The sequence below is a fragment of the Halichoerus grypus genome, chromosome 3, assembly GCF_964656455.1.
Source record: "Halichoerus grypus chromosome 3, mHalGry1.hap1.1, whole genome shotgun sequence".
NCBI classification, from domain to species: domain Eukaryota; kingdom Metazoa; phylum Chordata; class Mammalia; order Carnivora; family Phocidae; genus Halichoerus; species Halichoerus grypus.
Genome location: NC_135714.1, coordinates 6,650,429 through 6,673,238, shown reverse-complemented (window position 1 = coordinate 6,673,238; position 22,810 = coordinate 6,650,429). Strand labels below are relative to the sequence as shown.

Here is a 22,810-nt window from a genome sequence, read left to right as displayed (position 1 = left end):
ACGCACCCCACATCACCGGAGCATTTCAAGGCGATATTGAAGATCTTGGGAAGGGCTCCAGGCACGGGGTCCCCACCGCTCAGCACCTACTTCTTTCCCCTCTCACCACTGCCCGCTGTCCCCTCTGCCTTCCAGATGGCTCTGGAGCTCGTCTTCCTCTCCTGCTAGCATGCCTTCCCTTCCGAAGCTGGAATCAGACAACATGCAGATTTCAGCAAACACCTTCCACTCCAGGAGTTTGTCAAAATACTTTTCTCAGCCAAATCACTTCCATCCTTCAGAGACACTCTGGCGTCAGCCATTAAGTTTACATGCTTTTCTCTCCTTTGTGTACCTGGTAACCTCACTGCTGATGTTCTGACGCTCCCTGGCTGTCTGGAAGGCGCCCGTGTGTCTCAGGGCTGCGCTGCGGGCCCCGCGTGGTTGGAGAGGCAGCCGGGCTGGGTGCCGCCCCTGCTTCCCTGCATGGTAGCTGTGAGCCCAGGCAAGTCACCCATTGTCTCGGACATGGACTCAGTTTTCCCACCCTGTGAAATGGGAGGAACACAGTGCTTATCTCCAGGGCCCAGAAGGATGCTCAGATGAGACCACGGATGTGTGGCAACATCCAGTGCAGGGATTGTAATCATGTGGTTGAAATCAGCCCATCAACAAACATTTGTGGTAGATCAAGTAGGTCCTGGTTGAGAGGGTGAAGGAAACAAGCTCCCATAGAGGCCATGAGCACCCTGGGCCCAGCCATAGCCTCGGGTCCCACAGATCTCTTGGGCATCGCAAAGATCCTTCCACGGCATTCTGCAATACTGGCCCTGCCTCAGAGGGCCATGGGGAGGACCCGGAGATGCTGCCTAGTTGGAAATGTCTGTCTTCCTTTTGGTCCAGCTCATTACCATGGAAGGCTCAGTGCTTCTCCATGGAGCTCAGACTTCGGTGTGTGAGTCACTGACTGTGTCCCTCTGGGTCCTCTGAGAAGTGGAGACTAAGTGGCCTAAGCAGCGAGGATTTTATCGGAATTATTGCCTGTGTAAATGTGGAGGGAGCTGACAGACCGTGATGCTTGTCGGACCCCCAGTGGGCAAGGGAGGGACGGGGCCAGCAGCATCAGCCCCAGGGAAGCCCTGTGTCCCTAGAACAAGGATGCCTTAGTTTCCCTGCTGTGCTCTACCACTATCTGCGAGCAGTCCCTGAAGAGTACGGCCTGGACACCCAGGGTGATGATTTGCAGAGCACAGCAGCTGTGGCCCTTGGTCAGTTCTGTCCCTGTGGCCGGGGGTCTGTGGTCACGTTCTCCTGGCCACCACACTGATGGAAGCCACGCACCTCTAGAACCGCGCATCCATTAAGAAGTGAGGTGGGGTGACGCCTTCCCTGAGGTCCCCAGCAGGATCGGGGTGGCCCTGTGTTAGTCAGAGTTCCCCAGAGAAACAGAACAGGGTGCGTTGCCTGTGTAAATATTAAAAATTTATAAATACATATACAGAAAGAGATTTATTCCAAGGAATTGGCTCATATGATTGTGGAAATTGGCAAGTCCCAAATCTGCAGGGCGGGATGCTGGGCTGGAGACCCAGGAAAGAGTCCGGTGTTGCCAGTTAAGTCTGATGCCATCTGCTGGCAGAATTACCTCTCTGTCTGGGGAGCTCAGTCTTTTTCTCTTTAGGCCTTCAACTGATTGAATGAGGCCCACTCCCATTATGGAGAATAATCTGCTTTACTCAGAGTCTAACAATGTAAATGTGACTCTCATCTAAAAACTGTCTTCACCACGATATCTAGACTGGTGTTTGACCCAATATAGTTGACCCTAAAAAATGTGGGGGTTAGGGCTGCCAACTGCCTGCACAGCTGAGAATCTATATATAACTTTTGGCTCCTCAAAAACTTAACTACTACTAGCCACCTGTTGACCAGCCTCTGTCATTACCAATAACACGAACAGTCAATTAACACACATGTTGTATGTTATAGGTATTATATACGGTATCCTTACCATGAAATAAGCTAGAGAAAAGAAAACGTTACGAAGAAAATTATAAGGAAGAGAAAATGCAAAGAGTAGTGTATAAAAATCCTTCTGTAAGTGGATCCGCACAGTTCAAGGGTCAACTCTGTCTGGGTGCCATGGCCCAGACATGCTGACACATAACATTAACCATCGTGGTCCCACGCCATCCCTCCCCCCCAGTCATCTGCCCCAGCCCTGGCCACGCTGTGGCGTCACCGCCCGTTTCTGTCACTCCCCCTCCCTCCCCACATGGTGAGACTCTCAAGGGCAGGGACTGCATCTCCTTAAGTGCCATGTCCCCCGCATCCAGCATAGACTTCCATTGGCTACGCATTGAATAGACAATCAAGGCCTTGAAAAGAAATCAAGCCCTTGAAAGTGTGCTCCAGTCTGTTGAAGACGATTCATTTGAAAGGTCATTAAAAATACTGAATTTCCCAGAATGCCTTGGCAGGACAAAGGCAAATCCACAGGTGAGCCACTCAACCCAGAGACATTTGGGAACTTGCTGTCATCCCCAGCCTGGCCATTTTTGGAGCTGGAGCTCAAAAGCCAGGCCCCCTGACTCCCAGGAGGGAGATTCTTGCAATTACCTCCCATCTGGCCTCTCACGGGTCCTATATGATGAGGATGGAGATGGGGTTCTGGCTGAACGGCCCCACTTTCTAGGAGGAGGCAGCATATGATACTTGTCCCCTCTCAGGACTCACCGATTCAGAGCCTGCCACTCTCATGAGCAGAGGGGGATCGATGGGTGTACCTGGGCAACAAAACACATCCTAGAACAGCCCCCAAATATCCTGTAACTCGTTCTTCATAGACTGGGCATTTAATGAAATGACAAGGATGCTGATATTAATATTTTATGAGCCAGGGAGCTCCTGCAGGGGAGAGTGGAAGGGAGACTCTTAAGCCCCAACCTTGGGGCCCCGAGACTCATCAGCTTTGACTGGGCGGTCTGTGGGTGAGAAACTGCTCAGCAGCAGAACTGCATGTGCGTCGTCTGAGCGTCCCTGCCAGTTACTTCCCGGGCGGCATCAGTCTCATTGAGTCCTTCCAGATGACAGCTGCTGAGAGAGACCACAGAGTGCAGTGTTACACACTGGCCAGGGTCAGGGGACCCGGTCCTGTCACACCACCTCTCTGAGCTGTGGTTTCTCCACCTGTGTAATCAGGACTGGGCGAGATGCTTTCTTCAGGCTGGTCCGGCTCCGGGTTCTGAGGTCAGGACTTGGCACGTTGGGACAGAAATGGTGTTGCTGCCAGGGCTCCTGAAAGCAAGTGCATAGGGTCTGCTACCGCCCATGAACGAGCTCACATGACAGGTGATCACAGGTGTCATTGCTGGAGTGGCCTGCTTTCCAACTAAGGGACAGAGAGGTGGCACAGAACAATGAGCACTAACTGGGTTCAAATGTTTCTGACCATTTGAGTTGCTGTTATGTGCTGGTGTGGGAGGCAGAATAGAATCTCGCTCCTCTGAAGGATGGCTACATCCTAATTCCCAGGACATATGGATATTGTAGGTTACACGACAATGGAACTGAGATCACAGATGGAATTAAGGTTGCTAATCGACTGACTTCTGAGATGGGAAGATAAGCCTGGATTTCCCAATAGGGGCCCATGTAATCACAAGGATTCTTGTCGTGGAAAAGCAAGGCAGACAAGAAAGAACCAGATAGGTAGCAGCACGAGAAGGGTTCGGCCCAAGGTTGCTGGCTTTGCAGACGGAGGGAGGGGCCACAAGCCAAGGAATGTAGGCAGACTCTGGAGCCTGGAAGAGGCAAAGAAACCCATCCTCCCCTAGAGCCTCCAGAAGGAACACAGCCCTGACAACACCCTGACTGTGGTCCACTGAGACCCACTGCGGATTCTTACTTCCAGACCTGTGAGGCTGTCCGAAGTCACCGAGTTTGTAATAATTCATTACAGAAGCACTAGGAAACGAACAGAGGTTAAGTGTGCTGCATCCACTGCCTTAATCCTCACCAAAAAAAGCCTCCAATGTTCCTGCTCCTTCTTTTATAGATGAGGAGACAAAGATGCAGAGGGATTCAGGTCACGGAGCTAGCGCCCTGGTCAGCGTTCCCCTCAGGAGATCAGAAAGAATACTTCAGAAAAGTACTGAATGCAGGGGGATGGTCACAAAGATGTGGGGCAGGGGGCATCAGGCAGAGCCCCCCCACCTCAGCAAACTGCAGCCAGCACATCGTGGCTGCAGGGCAGATGCTGGAACTGGGGCATGAATGTGGGTGCTGCCATTGCCAGGAAGGACCCCAGAGCCTCAGTCTCCAAGGCTGAGCAGGGGTCACCACCACTCCTGGTGCTGGAGGTTCAACCAGAGGTAGAAGAGGCTCTTTCTTCCTCCTACTCCTGGACCTGCACCCGCACCTCTCATGGATGGATCTACCAGGAATCAGCTAGCATGGGAGTCCAGGCAATGTGGTCTGCAGGCCACAGAGTGACTGGGGACTGATCCCAGTGGGCAGAATGTGACACAGCTAGGAAATGGGGGGGTGCTCCGGGCACATCTCACTCCGGCCCTTTGCACAAGCTCCTTCAACCAGAAGGCTCCTCTCCCCAACAGTCCATGTAGGTCTCTGCTGCAGGGGCATCTCCCCAAAAACACCTTCCCCAATTACAGTAGCTCAAATGCTTTCTCTCCTCTTCACTGTCCCTCACCCTAATTTATTTTTCTTCTAAGCACTTAGTACCTGAAATTGTGTATTTATATGTTAATTTGTTTAGCATCTGCTTCCTCCAACGAAAGCTCCCCGAGGGCAGAGACTTTTCCTGTTTTGCTCATAGCTGAAGCCCAGCACCTAGAACAGGGCCTGGCATGTAGTAGGTGCACCCTGATCATGTGCGGAAAGAATGAATGAAACCAAAGTTCACCTGACAGCAGCACGCTGCTCCTCCAAGCTCTGTGCTTCACGCTCTAAGCGGTTTATGGCCACCAGAATCTTCCTTGCCCTGGGAACATGGAGCAGTTTAACCCGAGGAGAAGAAGGCGAAGCGGGAAAGACAGGCGTGAGGCAGCTTTATTACCCAGGCCAGCAGTTTTACCAGGGACATGTGTCAGATAATCACTTTGGACCTTCTGATGTTTATGCCTTGGTAGTTTCTACCTCTGCACCCAAGAGGTCTTCCTCAGGGGAGGGATTTTCAAGTCCAAGCAAAGCATATATATAAAGTCCCATTCCAAGTCTCCTTGCAGCCACTCCCAAGGTGGTGCGGAAGGTATGCGGGTCAGGATGTTTGGATGTGTGCTCAGAGGGAAAGAACCAGACAAGGAATTTTTACAAAATGTTCGATAAAGACATAGGCTCTTCATGCTTATGAAGGCTTCAGTTCAAAGCAGTTTGAGTCAGACATGGAGACTATCTGAACAATGTCTAACAGTGAGCTCTCTAAAGAGTTCTCTAAAATCAAATCTCAAGCACAAGGCACTGACATTAGGGTGCTATAGAGACCTATCTTTTGGAATATAGTAGGTGCTCAGTAAATGTGTGTTGAGTACTTGAACAAATAAATGATACCTACTTGAGACACAGGCAGAGGGTGTCCTAACTGTGCAGTGATGTGAGAGAAGGGAGGACAAATGGACTTGTCATATGGTAAGGGCCTGGGGCACAAAGGCACATGCAGGTGGACCTGTCACAGTGTTCTCCAGCTCTAAGAGATTATGTTCCTACCCTCACATTACAGGTCAGGCCAGGGAGGTTGGTATAACCTGCCAAAGGCCGCTCAGTTAGTAAGTGGTGGGGCCAGTTCTTGAACCCAGGCTTGGCTGGAAACAAAGTCTAAATCTTTGTCTATAAAACCACAAGAATCTGGGATAGACATGGTGTGGCCCAAAAGCATGAGGACATCTGGTTGTAGTGGAATGTGACTGGAGGGGAGCAGCTGAGCTTAAACCAGGAGGCTTCGTCTAGGCTTCAGAAGTTAGAAATGCGCTCATGCCAATGCAACAGCTTCATCGTGCTGATGTGGAACTGAGACCAGATCAGTGAGTCTTGTCTGAAGCCACCAGACAAGTCAGTGGCTGAGCTAGGACAAAGTCCCTTCTCCTGACCCATAGTCCACTGTGCTTGTCATCACCCCCTCCTGTCCCCCAAAGGTGGCAGGAGGGAAGCTTTGGGCCAAGGTCTGGGGAGGACCAGCCCATCCAAACCCATTCAGCTTTGTGATGCTGTCATGCATTTGATGGTGGCAACGTTTGGGTTCTAACCTGCTGGTCAACTGTGACTGTTTGCAGCCGGCCTCTGCCATTAGCCTTTTGCTCCTATATCAGTAGTTTGTTGGCACAAGAGTGGCAGTAACCTTTACAGTCTTTATATCTGGATATTGGACAGTACCACAAAGCTGGGAGGGAATCTGGACACAGGGTCCTACCATAGGGATGAAGAAACTGGAGGTTAAAGGTCAAACTCGCCAGGCCATACCTTATAGGCCTCTTTTTTCTCTTTTTCATAAGTATTACTGACTTCATCTTCTACCTTATAGAAATTAAGGAAAAAACTGAGACAGCGTATAAAGCACACAAGAGTGTGTGTGTGTGTGTTATAGGTTAAACTCAGGGCTCTGGAAGGAAAAGGAAGAGCCCCTGCTGATTAAAATAGAGCTACCCAGTGGTAGCTCACTGTGGAGGTTAAGACCTCAGACTTGTGGGGCAGGGTTGGTTGGGTTCAAGTCCCTGCATTGCCATCTGCTAGCTAGTGCAGCCTTTCGCTTGGTTCCCCTGTCTGAGGCACTCATCTTACTGGATTATTTTGAACTTCTAAGTGATTTAATTCACATTAAGGGCTTAGAACAGTGCCTGGAAACTGACTATGTCATGAGAGGCATCCTGTCGTCTTTCAAGAAGGAGATACCAATTAGTGTCTGAGCTTCCTGGCAGCAAGGGCAAGAAAGGAACTGATTCCTCCACAGACTCTCTCTTTCTGAGAAGCAAATCAGTTTCTCAGGAGAGACAGAGTTTACCTACACACAACTCTAAAAACCATTTATTGGGGCGCCTGGGTGGCTCAGTCATTAAGCATCTGCCTTCAGCTCAGGTCATGATCCCAGGGTCCTGGGATCGAGCCCCACATCGGGCTCCCTGCACGGCAGGAAGTCTGCTTCTCCCTCTTCCACTCCCCCTGCTTGTGTTCCTGCTCTCGCTATCTCTCTCTCTGTCAAATAAATAAATAAAATCTTTAAAAAAATAAAAAAAATAAAAACCATTTATTACAAGGGACCCTCCAGAGAGGGTCTTGAGACACATAATCAAATCTTAAACTAAAGTTAAAGCAATTGCAAAATATATTTTTCTATGATTTTTCTTATATGGACCCTCAGTAAGAGCTGAAGCACAAGCCTGAAGTGCAGCTCAGGGAAGGCCATTGTAATGGAGTCTGAGTTATGAGTAACCTCCTGGAGTCACCGTTCATTGCATGCCCACTTATTTTTGGAGTTTTTGTTGTGTAGCAGGCATGTACTAAGCCCAGGGGATAAAATATGGAGCAAAACCAGACAGGGCCCCTGATTCCTGAAGCAAGCAGTCAGTGAGGGGGTCTGACAGGAACCAGGTCACCTCACAGATGAGTGTGAGTTGGCCCCATGCCGGGAGCTAGGAGGGAAGGAGCACAGAGCTCCATGGGGCTGGTAGGGGGACACCTGGGAGGGCTTCCTGAAAAAGGCAGCAGTTGTGCTGGGGTGGAAAGATGAGTTGACATAAGGGAGTAAAGGAACAGGGCAGGAATCCATCCACAGCTCAAGGGTTGATCATAAACCCATGAATACACATGGCCAGGAAGGATGCCTGTTTTTGTTGTGGTCATTCGCTTGCTTGTTTTTTTTTTTTCTTTTAGTAAGTACTTCCACTATTCCTACCTCGGAAAGCTACCACTGATAACTGTTGTCCACCAGGGATAATCCCTGGCTTATCACCTGATAGACACATGTCAGTTGATTCTCACGAGTACCTTCTGAAACACATAGTAGCCTTCTGTGAACATTGGCTAGTCTTGTTCACATTGACATTATTCACTCTATTTCCTTACAGAAGACAGCCGAGGTTTTAGCTGCCAAGTGACTCCCCAGGTCACGCAGGGTAAATCTGTTGTGCCCCTCCTCTCTCTCACCCCAGTGTTAGTTAGCCCTTGGCCACCTTGCTATTTTGCCTGTTTCAGCCACAGCTTGTTGAAGACCAGTTGACTGTGTAGCCGTGGGTTTATTTCTGGGCTCTCTATTCTGTTCCATTGGTCTATTATGTCTGTCTGTTTTCTGCCAGTACCATACTGTTTGAATTATGGTAGCTCTGCAGCATATTTTGAAATCAGGAACCCTGATGGCTCTGCTTTGTTCTTTCTCAAGTTGTTTTGGCCACTCATGGTCTTTTGTGGTTCCATATGAATTGTAACATTATTTTTTTTCTATTTCTGTAAAATATGCCATTGGGATTTTAATAAGATGGCATTGAATCTGTTGATGGCCTTGGGTAATACGGTCGTTTTAACAATCTTAAATCTTTCAACCATGAACACAGGGTGTCTTTCCATTTCTTTGTGTCCCCTTTAATTTCTTTCATCAGTGTTTTATAATTTTCAGTGTAAAAGTCTTTCTCCTCCTTACGTAATCTTGTTCCTAAGTATTTTCTTCTCTTTGATGCTATTGTAAAGGGGATTATTTTTTTCTAATTTCCTCTTAGGGTAGTTTGCTGTTCATGTATAGAAATGCAACTGATTTTTGCACGTTGATTTTGTATCCTGCAACTTGACTGAATCTATGTGTTTAGTTCCAACAGTATTTCGGGTGAAGTCATTGGGGTTTTATATATCTAAGATCATGTTGTCTGCAAACAAGGATGATTTTACTTCTTCCTTTCCAATTTGGATGTCTTTTCTTTCCTTTTCTCACTTAATTGCTCTGGCTAGGACTTCTGAATAGAAGTCATGAGAGTGGGTATCCTTCTCTTGTTCCTGACCTCAGAGAAAAGACTTTCAGTTTCTCACTGTTGAGCATGTTGTTGGCTGTGGGCTGTAGTGTCTTCTGGATAGAGGATAACTATAAAACTGGATATCTGTACGCAAAAGAATGAAGTTAGACCCTTAGCTTACACCATACACAAAAATCAACTCAAAATAAATTATAGACTTAAACGTAAGACCTGAAACCATAAAATTCCTAGAAGAAAACAAAAGGAGAAAAGCTTCCTAATATTGGTTTTGGCAGGGATTTCTTGGATATGACACCAAGAGCATAGGCAACAAAAGCAAAAATGGGTAAGGGGAACTACATCAAATTAAAAGGCATCTGTACAGCAAAGGAAATAATCAACAGAGTGCAAAGGTAACCTATGGAATGGTAGAAAATATTAGCAAACCGTGTATCTGATAAGGACTAATAATAGCCAAAAAAATGAGGAACTTTTGCAATTCAATAGCCAAAAATCTAGTGACCTTATTTAAAAATGGGCAAAGAACTTGGATAGATATTTCTCCAAAGAAGACATACTTTACCAATGGATATGTGGAAAAAAATTCAACATTGCTATGATCAGGGAAATGCAAATCAAAACCACAGTGAGATATCACTTCACATCAACAGAATAGCTAGTATCAAAAACTCCAAAGGCAAGTGTTAGTGAGGACATGGAGAAACTGGAACCCTTGCACACTGTTGGCGGGAATGCAAAATGGTGCAACCACTATAGAAAACACTAGGAAGTCTCCAGAAAATGAAAAATAGAAATACCATATGACCAGCGGTCCCACATCCGGGCATTTATCCAAAAGCATTGAAATCAAGATCTCAAAGAGATATTAGCACTCTTAAATGTTCAATGCAGCACCATTCACAGTAGCCAAGATGTGTAAAAAACCTAAATGTCCATTGATAAATGAACATATAAAGAAGATGTGGTATACACATGCAATGGACTATTATTCAGCTTTAAAAAAGAAGGGAATCCTGCAGTGTGTGACATGGATGAACCTGGTGGACCTTATGCTGCGTGAAATAAGCCAGTCACAGGAGGGAGAGAGCTGCCTGACCTCACGCACTTAAAGTATCCAAAATAGTCAAGTTCATAGAACCAAACTGTGGAATAGTGGTTGCCAGGGGCTGTGGGGGAGGGGGAAGTGGGGAGTTGCAATCAGTGGGTATAAAGTTTATGCAAGATGGATAAATTCGAGACATCTGCTCCACAACATTGTGTCTATTGTGCACTTAAATACTGCATTGTGCACTTACAAAGGTGTTTTCGTGGCAGATCTCATGTTCAGTGTCCTTACCATAAGAGAATAATTTTTTTATCTTAGTAATAATAAATTATTCATTCACTAATGGAAAAAAATAAGGTACAGCTATAGAGATCCTGACAATATGAATGCAGCTGCTAATTGCATTACATGCAGAAACAATCCTTGCAAAGGCAGAATGCCAGCAGACATCTAAAGAGCACTCTGGGGAAAGAGGACTTCCCATCTGCCTAATGGCCTGACCTAACCTCTCGGACAAGGGATGCATGATACAAGATCTGCTCTCAGCGACCGCCTCCTGGCAGGATCAGCCCAAGTCATGCTTGCACCAACCCAGGCACGCAGCACCATGGGGGCCAGAATGGCAGCTCTGCCGTGTGACTTGGACACATTGCTTCATCCCTCTGAGCCTCAGTTTCCCCATCTGTTAAAAGGCAAGTAGGAGCACTGAACTTGCGGGGGTTTCCTGAGGTTCCTGCAGGCCCCACATCCAGCACTATCCACCTGGAGTTGCAGTGAGATGTGTTCTGTCTCCCTCTAAAGGACTCCTTCTGAGCAGAAACTGTGCCTTTTTCTTCCCCTAACACAGGACACTTTTGCATCCCCCCACACATAGCAAGCTCTAAAAAGCTGCAGGTTAGTTGAAATGAACTGAATTTGGTTCTGTTAGCTTTTCATCTCTGTGGTTTCTTTTCATCATTCGTTGAGGTGTGTGCAAAGAAAGATCAAGCTGGAACACTGACTCCCTCACCTTCTACCTGTGATCTCTGGTACATTTCCCAATTCCTCTGAGGCTCAGAGAACAGAACAACACTAGGTTATCTCGATAAGGTCTGTAAGACACCTAGCCCAAAGTCTGGCACATAGTAGGTACACAATAATGTTGCCTCCCCTGCCTGCTTGGTCTCTTGACTCCCCTTGTATGAAGACGAGTCTTTAACTGGTACAATATCTGATTACATAAGAACTTCCTCTCCCAGCCCAGAAATTGACCGCACTGCCCAGAGGATTTTCTCTCCACTTGGGAAATGAAAATTCTCATTTCTTCTTCAAGTTCTTTGGAATTAGTGATTAGAACATGGCCAGGAATATGAGGTGTGAGCCACGGGAAGCCTTTACTTCAAGTGCAAGGGCGAGAGTGGGAGCCTGAGCAGGGAGAGGACCCAAGTAGATCAGATGAACTATTTAAGTGACTTGGAGACTCAAGAGAACAGACCCCTCCTGGAGGGTTATTTTCCATAAGCAAATGTCCTTTTGAAATGGACTCACTGACTATGAATTTCTAAGGCCATTTCCTCTCTCCCCATGGACAGCTAGTTAAAACTGAAAGTGTCTGTCCTGTCTGCTCCCTGCCCCCTAGATGCCCTCATCTCGTTCTCTCGCAGGCTTCCATGGAACCTGAACACTTCTTGGGTTCTCCACTTGCTTAAGAGACCTCGTCCTTCTTTCTGTTCAATGCCTGGGTCCCTCCCACAGTATCTCTGACAGGTAGTCATCATGCCTTTCCTTGCACACCTTCAGGGATGGGGAGCTCACTGCTTGTGAAACCGCCCGATCTCCCCTTGGCCACATCAGTCAGTTCCTCCTCGTGGTGAGCTGACTTCTGACGCATCACAGCTGCTGCCATTGGTCCTCGTTCTGACCTCAGAGCCAAAGAGTCCAAACTTATCCACATCTAGGCTTCTCCTCGCAGAGGATCTCCTTCTTCAGACTAAGCAAATATGAGGAGGGACCAGTTACATTCATCCAATGTGGTCTGAGCACCTGCTTCATGCCAGGCCCTGAATAAGACCCAGCCTCTGGCAGGAGGTGTCGTAAGCCTTACACCAGCGTAAGCACCTGCCTTGATCTGGTAGGACCACAGTGATGAGAGGAGCATCAGTGAGAGCCATTTACCAGCCTCAGGACACCCCCGACACTGCACTAATGTGCTTTGTCCCCTCCCTGCATGGTTTCCTGCCCCTTTGTGAGTAGGGCCCCAGCTCCAGAGGCAGATTCCAGGCCTTCCTCTAGAGATTGGAAGGAAGGGAATGTTACTTAGGGGCTCTGGGTGAAAAAAGAATGCAAGAGTTAATTCAAACCAATCTTCTCTGTGCTTCCAAAGTGTAATGAAATTGGTGCTGATTTACAACTCAGGCCTTTGGCTCAGTCTGATGCAAGTGATGGGCAAATGGATGGGTGAGATGAAGCCTGAGCATGCTTCTAGGCTCTTCAAGAATTCAGGATATGGAATGAAGACTTAGGAAGAAAGGCAGGGAAAGAAGGAAGGAAGGAAGCAGTAAGGGGGCAGGAGGAAGGAGGGAAGATCTGAAAGTTCTGGTTCTAAATTCCCAGGGATCATAACCGAGCATCCAGAGCAAGGGTTTTGGGGCCCTTGCTGGGGCCCTGCTCCCAGCTGCTCCATTTACCAGGGCTGACAGCAGTGGTTTCCTCTGGTGTCCCCATCACACCATCACACCCGAATCGTGATGAGAGCTCAAAAAGAACCTCAGAAAACAATGTAGATCCAAACGGAAGGCAGCAGCAAGGCTGGCTGAACTTAACACACTTGGAATTTAGTATTTGTCTTGCAGTCCCATCTGCTAGGAATGCAGTGTTGGGGATTGGGGGGGGGGGCTGGAGCAGGTAGATTTCTACCCTCCCAGCTTCACTCCTTTGTTCCTGCAAAATCAGGAGACAATGTTGCCTTTTTATGTTTTGACTACCATGATCTAGCAAAACCCACTCTTCATCTGGAGTATTTTCAAACAGGAACGCTTTTGAAACTGTTTGCAGGGATTTTGTTTTTTAATGTGCAGATGTGGGAATTTGACCTGGTGACCCGTGTGCAGCACTTTGGGTCCCAGGCCACATGGTGATGGCACCGTTTCCACAAATCTCTTTCCACAGAGCAATCTCCTTTGAAAAGCTGCTACTTTTCTCACTCTCCTTAAAATGCCACCTTTACTTTGAAGAGGTGGATTATTTATGTCTTAAATTTTCGAAACTCAGCCAGGCGCCTGCTGTTGGGAAGCTGACAGTGGGCTCGCACCTGGAGCAGAGGTGGTTGCTGGCTCCTGTCTTTGTGCAGAAACCTCAGTCTTACCTTAATTCGTGCCTTCTTTGGAGGATTCTTTATAAGCCGCCTGTACGTTCATCAGAGTTAATTCAATTAGAACCAAACACTACCATTCCCAAGTCCAAGACCGGTCAATGGGACACGTAAGCTAAAATGTATCGCTCTAGACTGAAAGCAAAGGTGAGGGCCCTGTCAGCCCCTTCTCGTGGCAGAGCCCCCATTACCCTCATGTGGTTCGTGGGAAGGCTCCAGGGTCGGTCCATAATGAGATGTTGTAACAGTACAAACAGGACTTCCAGTGTCTTCTACTGCATCCCCCGCTGTGGATCCCACTGCTGTCGGTAATAAACGCAAACTTCAATCCCAGTTGCTGCTGAAAATAAATGCTTCGGTGAAACCTCTTAGTTTTAGAAGCCCTGAGCCCCGCTCAGAGCGGAAGAGGAGCTCCGTACTGCGCTGGGCACAAGACTGCAAAGGCCCATGGCCCCATGTCCTCCTGGAGTCCCTTTGCCTGCCTTGTCACAGGCCCTCCAGGTCACACGAAGGAAGTCCCCAGGCTGCTGTGCACTTTGCTTTAGCAGGAGGCGAGAAATGCTAACAGAGGCCATCCAGGGCAGTAGCCACCTAACAAAGCGCCGCAAACCGGGGACTTAAAACAGGAGGGGTTCTCTCCCCGTTCTGGAGACCAGGAGTCCAAAGTCAACCTGTCAGCAAGACCTGCTTCCTCTTGCGGCTTCTGGCGTGTGCCCGCCGACCTTGGCCTCCTGTGGCTTTACTCTCCAGGCTCTGCCTCCGTCCGCACGGGGCCGTCTTCCCTGTGTGTCTGTCTCTGTGTCTCTTCTCCTCTTATTAAGGGCCCATCCTACTCCGGTGTGACCTCATCTTAACTGACAATCACATCTGCAAAGACCCTGTTTCCAGATAAGGTCACATTCACAGTTACCAGGTTAGGACTTCGACATCTGTTTATGGGGACACAATTCAACCCACAATGGAAGGTTATAGCATTTTGTACCGTTTGTCAGGCTAAAAAGGAAGAAAAAAAGAGAAGAAGGAAGGGGTGAGGGGCATAGCAAGTGCCTCCTGGAACAGTTCACGGGCCTCCAGTGCTCGTCGCCCGTTAAGAGCGGTTGTGTTCCGAGGACCTCGTGTGTGCTGACATTTACCGCCGCAGACAGCCCCGATGCTGCTCTGTCCATCTTACAGATAAGGAAACTGAGGCACAGAAACATCAAGAACCTCACGTGGCATCAGACTAGGTGACGAGGAGAGAAGCGAGGATCTGAGCCCCAGGCAGTGTGGCCCCAGAGCCGGGGCCCTTAACCACCCTGCCACGGCAGTCCCTGCCTGGTCACAGGTGCGCGCAGACCAGGCGGGCGTTACCGCGCCAGATGGTCTGGAACCGGAGGAAGCAGAGGTGCGCGAGGCGCTCGAGACGGGCCCAGGCGCCAGGCTAGTGGGCAGCAGATGCCAGACAGAGCCCCGTCAGTCTGTCCCCACCGCCCACCTCCACCTTTCCTCCCTGCCGCACACCTCTCCACGTTTTGCTCGGGGCGTGGCGCTGGTGGGTATTTGAGGGCCCGATGTGGGCTGCAGTCCGCTTCCAGCTCTTTTCTCTGAGTTGGCCACACAGGCAGAACCTCAGACACAGCTCCACTGATCTGGAAACTTCAGATATGTGAGTCAGACCAAGCCAAGAGCACCTGCTCGTCTTCATTTCTTCATTTCGTACCGCCAGTGTGAAACTGGGCTGGCAGAGTGTTGGGGCTCAGCCCTTGGTGATCATGAAGGAAAGGAGCTCGGAGCTCTACGGGACTGCACTCATGTCCCTAACCGGCACACCAGCCCACTTCCAAATCCCTGAGGCCATCCAGGCTCTGGCCAGGAGCAGACGCCCAGGCCCACCCAGTGGAGGTCGAGGCCTGTGTTGTCCACTTGAGTACAGCTGACATGTGGCATGTGAGCCACCTCCCCGCTCTGCCACATTCTGCCCTGACCCAGCATCCACACCCTTCCTCACTGGGCAGGGGGACAACCTGGATCTCTTGGATCTCTTGCAGTCGAGTTCCAGGCAGCCATGAACACTCAGGCAGAATTAGCTGCCAGGATAGTCCTGTCCTCCATTCTGGTGCACCCAGAGAGACAGCCCCCAGGAAGGCCCTTGCCTAGAAGCCAGACCGACCTTTAGGGAAGCCCATGGGCCCCACCCCAGTGGGCTTCCCAACCTACGTGGGACACTCAGTGAGCACCTTCCAGGGCTGGGCACCTCTCCAGGTGTATGCCCATTACCTGGTCTGCAAGCCACAGCCTACAGGCCAGGCGTTATTAGGGCACAGAGAGGCTGAGCAATTCAGCCACGGTCGGCCAGCCGGGACATGGCATAGCAAGGGCTCCAGCCCTAGCAGCCTGGTTCTAGAGCTTAAGCCTTGGGTTTGTGGCTACTCAGTTGGAGTTTGTGGCCGCTGTCCCTTCCAGCCCTTCCTCCTAGACCTCAGACAGCACTGGGCAGACACACCCCAAATTTGCCCTTTTTAGATTTTGCATGATGCTGGCGTCACTTGTCCATGCAAGGGGACATTATGGGTGTTGCATCCGCAGTGAGCCAGGCTCTGGGCTACTGCTCTGCATCCTTGCCCTGAGGAGCTGTCATAATGACCAGAGACATAGGTGGGCTGAGGTCAGCCCCACCTGGCAAGAGGAGCACTCTAAAGCTTGAGAGATCAGATGATTTTCCTATGTCACACCGAAAGCGAGTGGTGGGAGTTGGGGGGGAGCTACCTCTGTCTAATTAAAATGGCTCTGTGTTAGTTTTCTTTGGCTGTTCTAACAAATTACCACAAACCTAGTGGCTTAAAACGATACAGGAATACGTGAAAGAAATTTGGTACTTACTTAGTGATTTAGTTTGAGCTGCTGGGTCAAGCCTTATCTGAAGCAAGATTTTTCAGCAATTCCTTTAAAAAAAAAAACCAAACCAATTTATTATCTTACAGTTCTGGAGGTCAGAACTCCAAAAGAGGTCTCACTGGGCTAAAACCGAGGTGTTACAAGGTCTCCAGCTTCCAGAGGCACCCCCATTCCTTGGCTCATGACCCCTCCTCCATCTTTAAAGTGCATCCCCTCCATTCTCTGTTTCTAACACATCTTCTCCGACTCTGACCTCCTGCCTCCCTCTTACAGGGATCCTCATAATAACATTGAGCCCACCCAAATAATCCAGGATAACCTCCCCATCACAGGATCCTTAACTCGATCATATCTGCAAAGTCCCTGTGGCCATATCAGCTAACCTATGAGCAGGTTCTGGGGACTAGAATATGGATTTATTTGGGAGGACATTTGGGCTCTTTCTGCTTTTCATGATGTGATATTTGCCTCTACTCTCTGATCCATGTCCTCCATTGGGATTCTTCCTCCAGTCCATGGGGACATCCTGGATTCACTCCCACTGTGACACATGTCACATAGAATAAAATTTCTTGACGATCCTCTGCAGGTTGTGAGTAGGTGCTCCAGCAAATATATGCAGGAAATGTGGAGCAAAACAAAAATTAAATGGGTGTCTTCATGCAGGACTTATCAGAACGTTTATTATGTAATTAACGTGACATTTGAACCAAGAGATAGAGTGTACAATGCTACTAAACTTCTTTGACCAAGGCATTTTATTCCATGGAGCTTCTCTGGGAATCGGCATTCCACAGAATGCACGTTAGGAAAAGTGAGTGACTGATGAGGACGCTGCCTGTGCGGGGTCTGTAGCTTCTGTCCCTCCAGCTGCTGTACTTGGCACACTGCCTGGAGCTCGTACGTGCCGAGAATTGGGCCTGGGGGGGGCCCTGAGACTGTCCCTTAAAAAAGCCAGTGCTTCTCCCCCAAGGGCTGTGTGCTCCTGAGCATCAGCCTGGGGAGCCTGAAACTCAACTGTCCGCCAGTCAGCAGGGCCTGGCAGTGCCAACCTCCCCCCCCATCCCCATCCCCCGAGCATCCCGGACGGCGGTCAGGCCCAGCTCAGGTGGGCCTAGAAGCTGAGGCAGTGGAGGATGCGAGGCCATGTCTCCACTTGACTGCAGGAGTGTGGCCTCCGGAGAGAGGATGGCATTAGGATTTATCACAGGAGGCCGCCCGCCCCCTTCCTGCCCCCTTCATCCATCAGTGAGTGGTGCATCTCCGTGTCTGCCATGATGCTCTCCCTCACCAGATACTCTTCCTCACCCAGTCGCAGGAAACTTGTAAGAGGGGTGTGTGGAGGGGCACCTGGGTGGCTCAGTCGGTTAAGCGTCCAACTCTTGATTTCGGCTCAGGTCATGATCTCAGGGTCCTGGGACTGAGCTCCGCATCGGACTCTGTGCTCAGAGGGGAGTCTGCTTGGGATTCTCTTTCCCTCTGCCCCCCCACCCCCACACTCTCTCTCTCTAAAATAAATAAATAAATCTTTAAAAAAATAAAGGATGTGGAGCAAGTAGAAACTGTTTTTATGAACACATACACAGCAGGTAATTAAATCGATGCTTTAAAAGAAGGAGATCACAGCTTTTAAGAAAGAGAGATTTTGTTCCAGGAAACTGTTAAAGAGCTGAGCATCAAATTTAGCTGAGAGCTTCCTGGCAGCCAAGGTGGGAAAGGAAAAAAAAATAGGCTATAAATTTCTCTTTATTTTACATGGAAAGCATGTATGTCAGGAAGGAGAAAGAAATATTTTTCTGCCCTAAAACTTTAGGATGACTTTATCAAATGAGTGTTGCGTTTTGAACTTTGAGACAGTGTTAGCAATACTATGGTGTAGTGAATGATGTGGAAACGTTACTCATTTGGCTACTTCTTCCATTTATCCTTAATAAAATACTAAGAAAAGTATTAAATCATCGCTTACAAAAGAAAGATTCTGAAGCCGTTTTCAGTGTACTACTGGAAATAATAACACCCCAGAGGCTTCATGGGCTTGCTTTTTGTAGAATCTGGAGCAAGTTTAATAGCCTTTATTTTCCTGCTACTTAAGAAGAGCAATTTCACATGCCCTGCAGTGCACAGCAGTGTTTTCAAGGCTGATGCCCACTGTGTCTGGGATGGACTGTCCGCAGGAGCCGTCACCAAAGCCACCTCTCTCTGTAGGATAGATACTAGAGCCCTGGATATTTAAATCCGTGTTCTAAAAGTGTCTCCTGTTATCTGATTATCATGATCTCAGGGGTCTAATCAGTCCGCCCACCTTTGCATCTATATACATGGAGGTTTGCACAATTAAGGGCTTGGTAACAAATGGCAGATTCCCTGAGGCTGGAAATTTGCAGTGTTCAGCCTGGAAAAGGCATAAGTCACAAGGGTAATTTTGAATCCTGGGAAGACTAGCTCTTTGAGAATATGTCCACCCACGGTTCCTGTGTTCCCCAGGGTCATATGGAAAGGGCCTTGGAGAGCATTTAGTTCAGTTCTCCTCCCGATGATAGAATCTACTCCCAGCATCCTGGCCAAGTGGCAGGCAGTCTGACCATCTGAATACCTCCAACAAGGATGAGCACCCAGGGCCAGGCAGACAGGAGGCGTTCAATCAATATTTATCAAAAGAACACCTCCTGTGTGCGAAGCTCTGAGCTAGGGGTTAGTGTATATACATCATCCCATTACTAACAGAGCCATGTGAGGCAGGAATGGTTATAAACAATGGACCGATGCGCTGTGATCGCAATGGAACTTGAACCCTGGACGTGCTCCTCTTCCCTCTGGGGGCAATCAGGAGACTCCTGTTCTCTCCTGGCTTTTCTCCTGGCCAACCAGGTGACCTTGGGCAGATCACCGCACATCTCTAGGCCTCTGTTTTCCTATTTCCAAACAAAGGCTTGGAATTTCATGGTTTCAAAGACCCCTGCCAGCTATCTCCCTGACAATGTGTGGGTCTGGGTGGTGGGACTATCCGCACAGAGCCCAGCGTCAGACTCGGCAAACATCCTGATCCCTACTAAAAATCTGTGATTGCCCCTGTTTGCAGCCTTCCAGACTTTCCTGGGCAAAGAGGATGTCTCCCGAGAGGTGGAGGAGGTCCTGATGGAGAGCCACGTGCAGAGGAACGTCCAGCTGGTGTCTGTGCTGGAGCTGCTCCGGTGTCCCCTCGTGCGCTGGCAGGTTTTCACTGTGGTCACCACCATGGCCTGCTACCAGCTCTGCGGTCTCAACGCGGTAAGCATCCCTGTGCAAAGGGAGGAACTAGAGGGAGGGGAGGGGAGGGTGGGGCAGGGCTTGGGCCTCAGTACCAGGATCTGGTCCCAGCTCTGCACCATCGGGCAATCCCACCATCTGATCCATCCTCAGTTTCCTCATCTGTAAAACGGGCTGACGTAATACTGAAAGAAATAATCCATGCAGAGTGTTCAACGCAGCAGCTACAGTTGCCCCTTAATAAATGCTGCCTACCATTATAATTTCTGATCCCCAAAACTCAGATTTCTTACTAAAATGGGTATTAGGAAGTTGTCAGTGAAAGATGATTTAAATAAAAGTACTCTTGGTTGGGCTGATTTCAACAGGATAAAGGGGACCTTCCACAGAGCCCCAGACAAAACAGCTCCGCTGCATTCATGAGCCTGGCATCCCCTGAAAGTCAGCAGGGAGGGGGTTTGGGGCGTGTTTGGGGAGATGACATAGAAGGGGAGGCGTCCCTGTCCGGAGAGGGAAAGGTGACGGAAAGGTTGGAAACTTCCAACCATCGTGTTTTGCCGCATTTCAACTACTCTTGATTCTATTTTTGGAAACATTGGGATGAAATGAAATCATCTTGCAACTTACTTGTTTTTACCCTTCTCCTTGGTCTGGTTAAAGTCAGCAGGAGGAGGAGGGGCCTGGGCCAAGGGCACGGCCTTGGACAGGGGCTGCCCTTTCCTCCTCTTTGCACCTCCAGGCTCAAAGCCTCCCTCCCTGTTCTGAGAAGGTAGAGAGGGGGCAGATCCATTTCTTAGATCTAACATTTAGAGTAGTAAAAGCCACATATAGAATCTGTATTTAATGAGGCATTTGGATTGAGAACTATGACATTTCTAAACAGAATTCTCTCCTCTCCCGGGACATAATTTTCCAATTTGCATTCCCTATATAACTTCCTATATAAATCCCACTAGGGTGTATCTGTAAACCCCACTGCATCGGCATGGGATGGGGAGAAACCATCTTGTCTGCTCCAAGGGCCGGCACTGGGGAGGTCTGAGCTTCCAGGTATCCCACCCTCCTCATAGTGACTGCCTTTCATCAGTTTTGCTATTGTCGTGAGCACATTTAACGTGAGATCCACCTCCTTAACAAACGTTCAGGTGCGCAATGCCGGATTGTGAACTGTAGACACAGTGTCCTACAGCCCATCTGCAGAGCGTATATATCTTGCTTCACTGAAACTTTGCACCTGTTGATTGGCAGCCCCCCATTTCCTCCTCCCACAGCCCCTAGCAACCACCACTCTGCTCCCTGCTTCTATGAGTTTGGCTACTTTAGATACTTCACGAAAGTGCAAGCATACAGTGTTGGTGATCAGCTTTTTCCCTCCGCATGGTGTCCACCAGGTTCATCCATGTGGTCACATGCTGCAGGATATCCCTCCTTGTCAAGGCCGGATAACATTCCATCATGCGTACACATACCACATTTTCTTTATCCATTAGTCCACTGGCAAACGTTTAGGATATTTCCACACCTTGGCTACCGTGAATAGTGCTGCATTGAACATGGGAGTGCAGATATCTCTTCAAGATCCTGATTTCGATCTGGATAAAAACCCAGAAGTGGGACGCTGACTCATATCGCAGTTCTGATTTTTTGAGGAACCTCCATACCATTTTCCAGAGCAGCTGCACCAGTTTGCATTCCCACTGACCGTGTGCAAGGGTTCTAATTCTTCCACATCCTCACCAGCACTTTTTTTTTTCATGATAGACATCCTAACAGCTGTGAGGTGATATCTTGCTGTGGTTTCGATTTGCGTTTCTCTGATGATGAGTGATGTCGAGGGTCTTTTCATGTGTTTGTTGGCCATTTGTAGGTCTTCTTTGGGAAATGTCTGTTCAAGTCCTTTGCCCATTTTTTAATGGAGTTGTTTGGAGGCCTTGGGGGGTTTTGTTTTATCTTATTTTGTTTTGCTATTAAGATGTAGGAGTTCCTTATATATTTTGGTAATTAACCCCTTATCAGATATATGGTTGCCAATATTTTCTCCCACGCTGTAGATTACCTTTCCACTCTGTCGATTATTTTTTTTTTGCTGTGAAGAAACTTTTTAGTCTGATGTAGTCACACTTGTTGATTTTTGCTTTTGGTGTCGTCTCCAAAAAAAAAAATCATTGCCAAGACCAATGTTACAAAGTTTTTCCCCTGTGTTTTCTTCTAGGATTTTTACAGTTCTTGTGTTTAAAATCTTAATCCATTTTGAGTGAAGATTAGCATCCGTTTTCATTCTTTTGTATGTGGGTATCCAATTTTTCCAACACTATTTGCCAGACTATCCTTTCCCCATTGAATATTCTTGGCACCCTTCAGCAATCAGTGGACCACATATGGGTTTATTTCTGGTATCTCTATTCTGTTTCCTTAGTTTATATGTCTGTCTTATGTCAGTATCACGCTGTTTTAATTACTGTTGCTTTGTAATATATTTTGAAAAGAGGAAATATGATGCCTTCAGTTTTGTTCTTTTTAAAGATATGGTTCCAGGTGAATCTTAGGATTTTTTTCTATTTCTGGAAAATATGCCGTTGGGATTTTAATAGGGATGGCATTGAATCTGTAGATCATTTTGGGTAGTGTAGCCATTTTAATAATATTAAATATCCTAATCCATGAACGGAGTATTTTTCCACTTATTTGTGTATTTATTTCCTTAGTGTTTTTTAGTTTTCAGTACAAAAGTCTTTCGTTTCCTTAGTTAACTTTATTCCCAAGTATTTTTTTATGCTATTGTAAATACAATTATTTTCATAATTTCCCTTTCAGATGGTTCATTGTTAGTATACAAAAACACAACTGATTTTTGGTTTTTTCTTTATTTTTTTAAAGATTTTTATTTTTTCATTTATTGATTTGACAGAGACAAAGAGAGACACAGCGAGAGAGGGAACACAAGCAGGGGGAAGGGGAGAGGGAGAAGCAGGCTTCCTGCTGAGCAGGGAGCCCGATGCGGGACTTGATCCCAGGACCCTGGGATCATGACCTAAGCCAAAGGCAGACACTTAACAACTGAACCATCCAGGCGCCCGGAACACAACTGATTTTTGTATGTTGATTCTGTATCCTGCAACTTTACCAAATTTATTATTTCTAACAATGTGTGTGTGTGTGCTATCTTCAGGGTTTTCTACATTTAAGATCATGTCATTTGCAAATAGTGATGATTTTACTTCTTCCTTTCTGCTTTGGGTGACTTTTCTTTCTTTTTCTTGTCTAATTGCACTGGCTAGGACTTCCAGTACTACGTTGACTAGAAGTGGTGAGAGTGGGCATCATTGTCTTGTTTCTGATGTTAGAGGA

At 48.0% G+C, this 22,810-nt stretch overlaps 1 protein-coding gene across 7 annotated transcripts in view; it reads left to right on the top strand.

Annotated features, from left to right (window-relative positions):
- The window catches only part of SLC2A9 (solute carrier family 2 member 9), a 222,302-nt gene that overhangs the window by 140,440 nt on the left and 59,052 nt on the right, over positions 1 to 22,810 (top strand). For all 7 annotated transcript variants that reach the window (XR_013446272.1, XR_013446274.1, XR_013446273.1 and 4 more), the window contains one exon: positions 19,296 to 19,483. Coding sequence is in view for 2 of the 7 variants with exons in the window: in XM_036110537.2 (XP_035966430.1) it covers positions 19,296 to 19,483 (188 nt within the window). In the remaining 5 variants the exon portion in view is untranslated. The remainder of the gene's footprint in view (positions 1 to 19,295; positions 19,484 to 22,810) is intronic.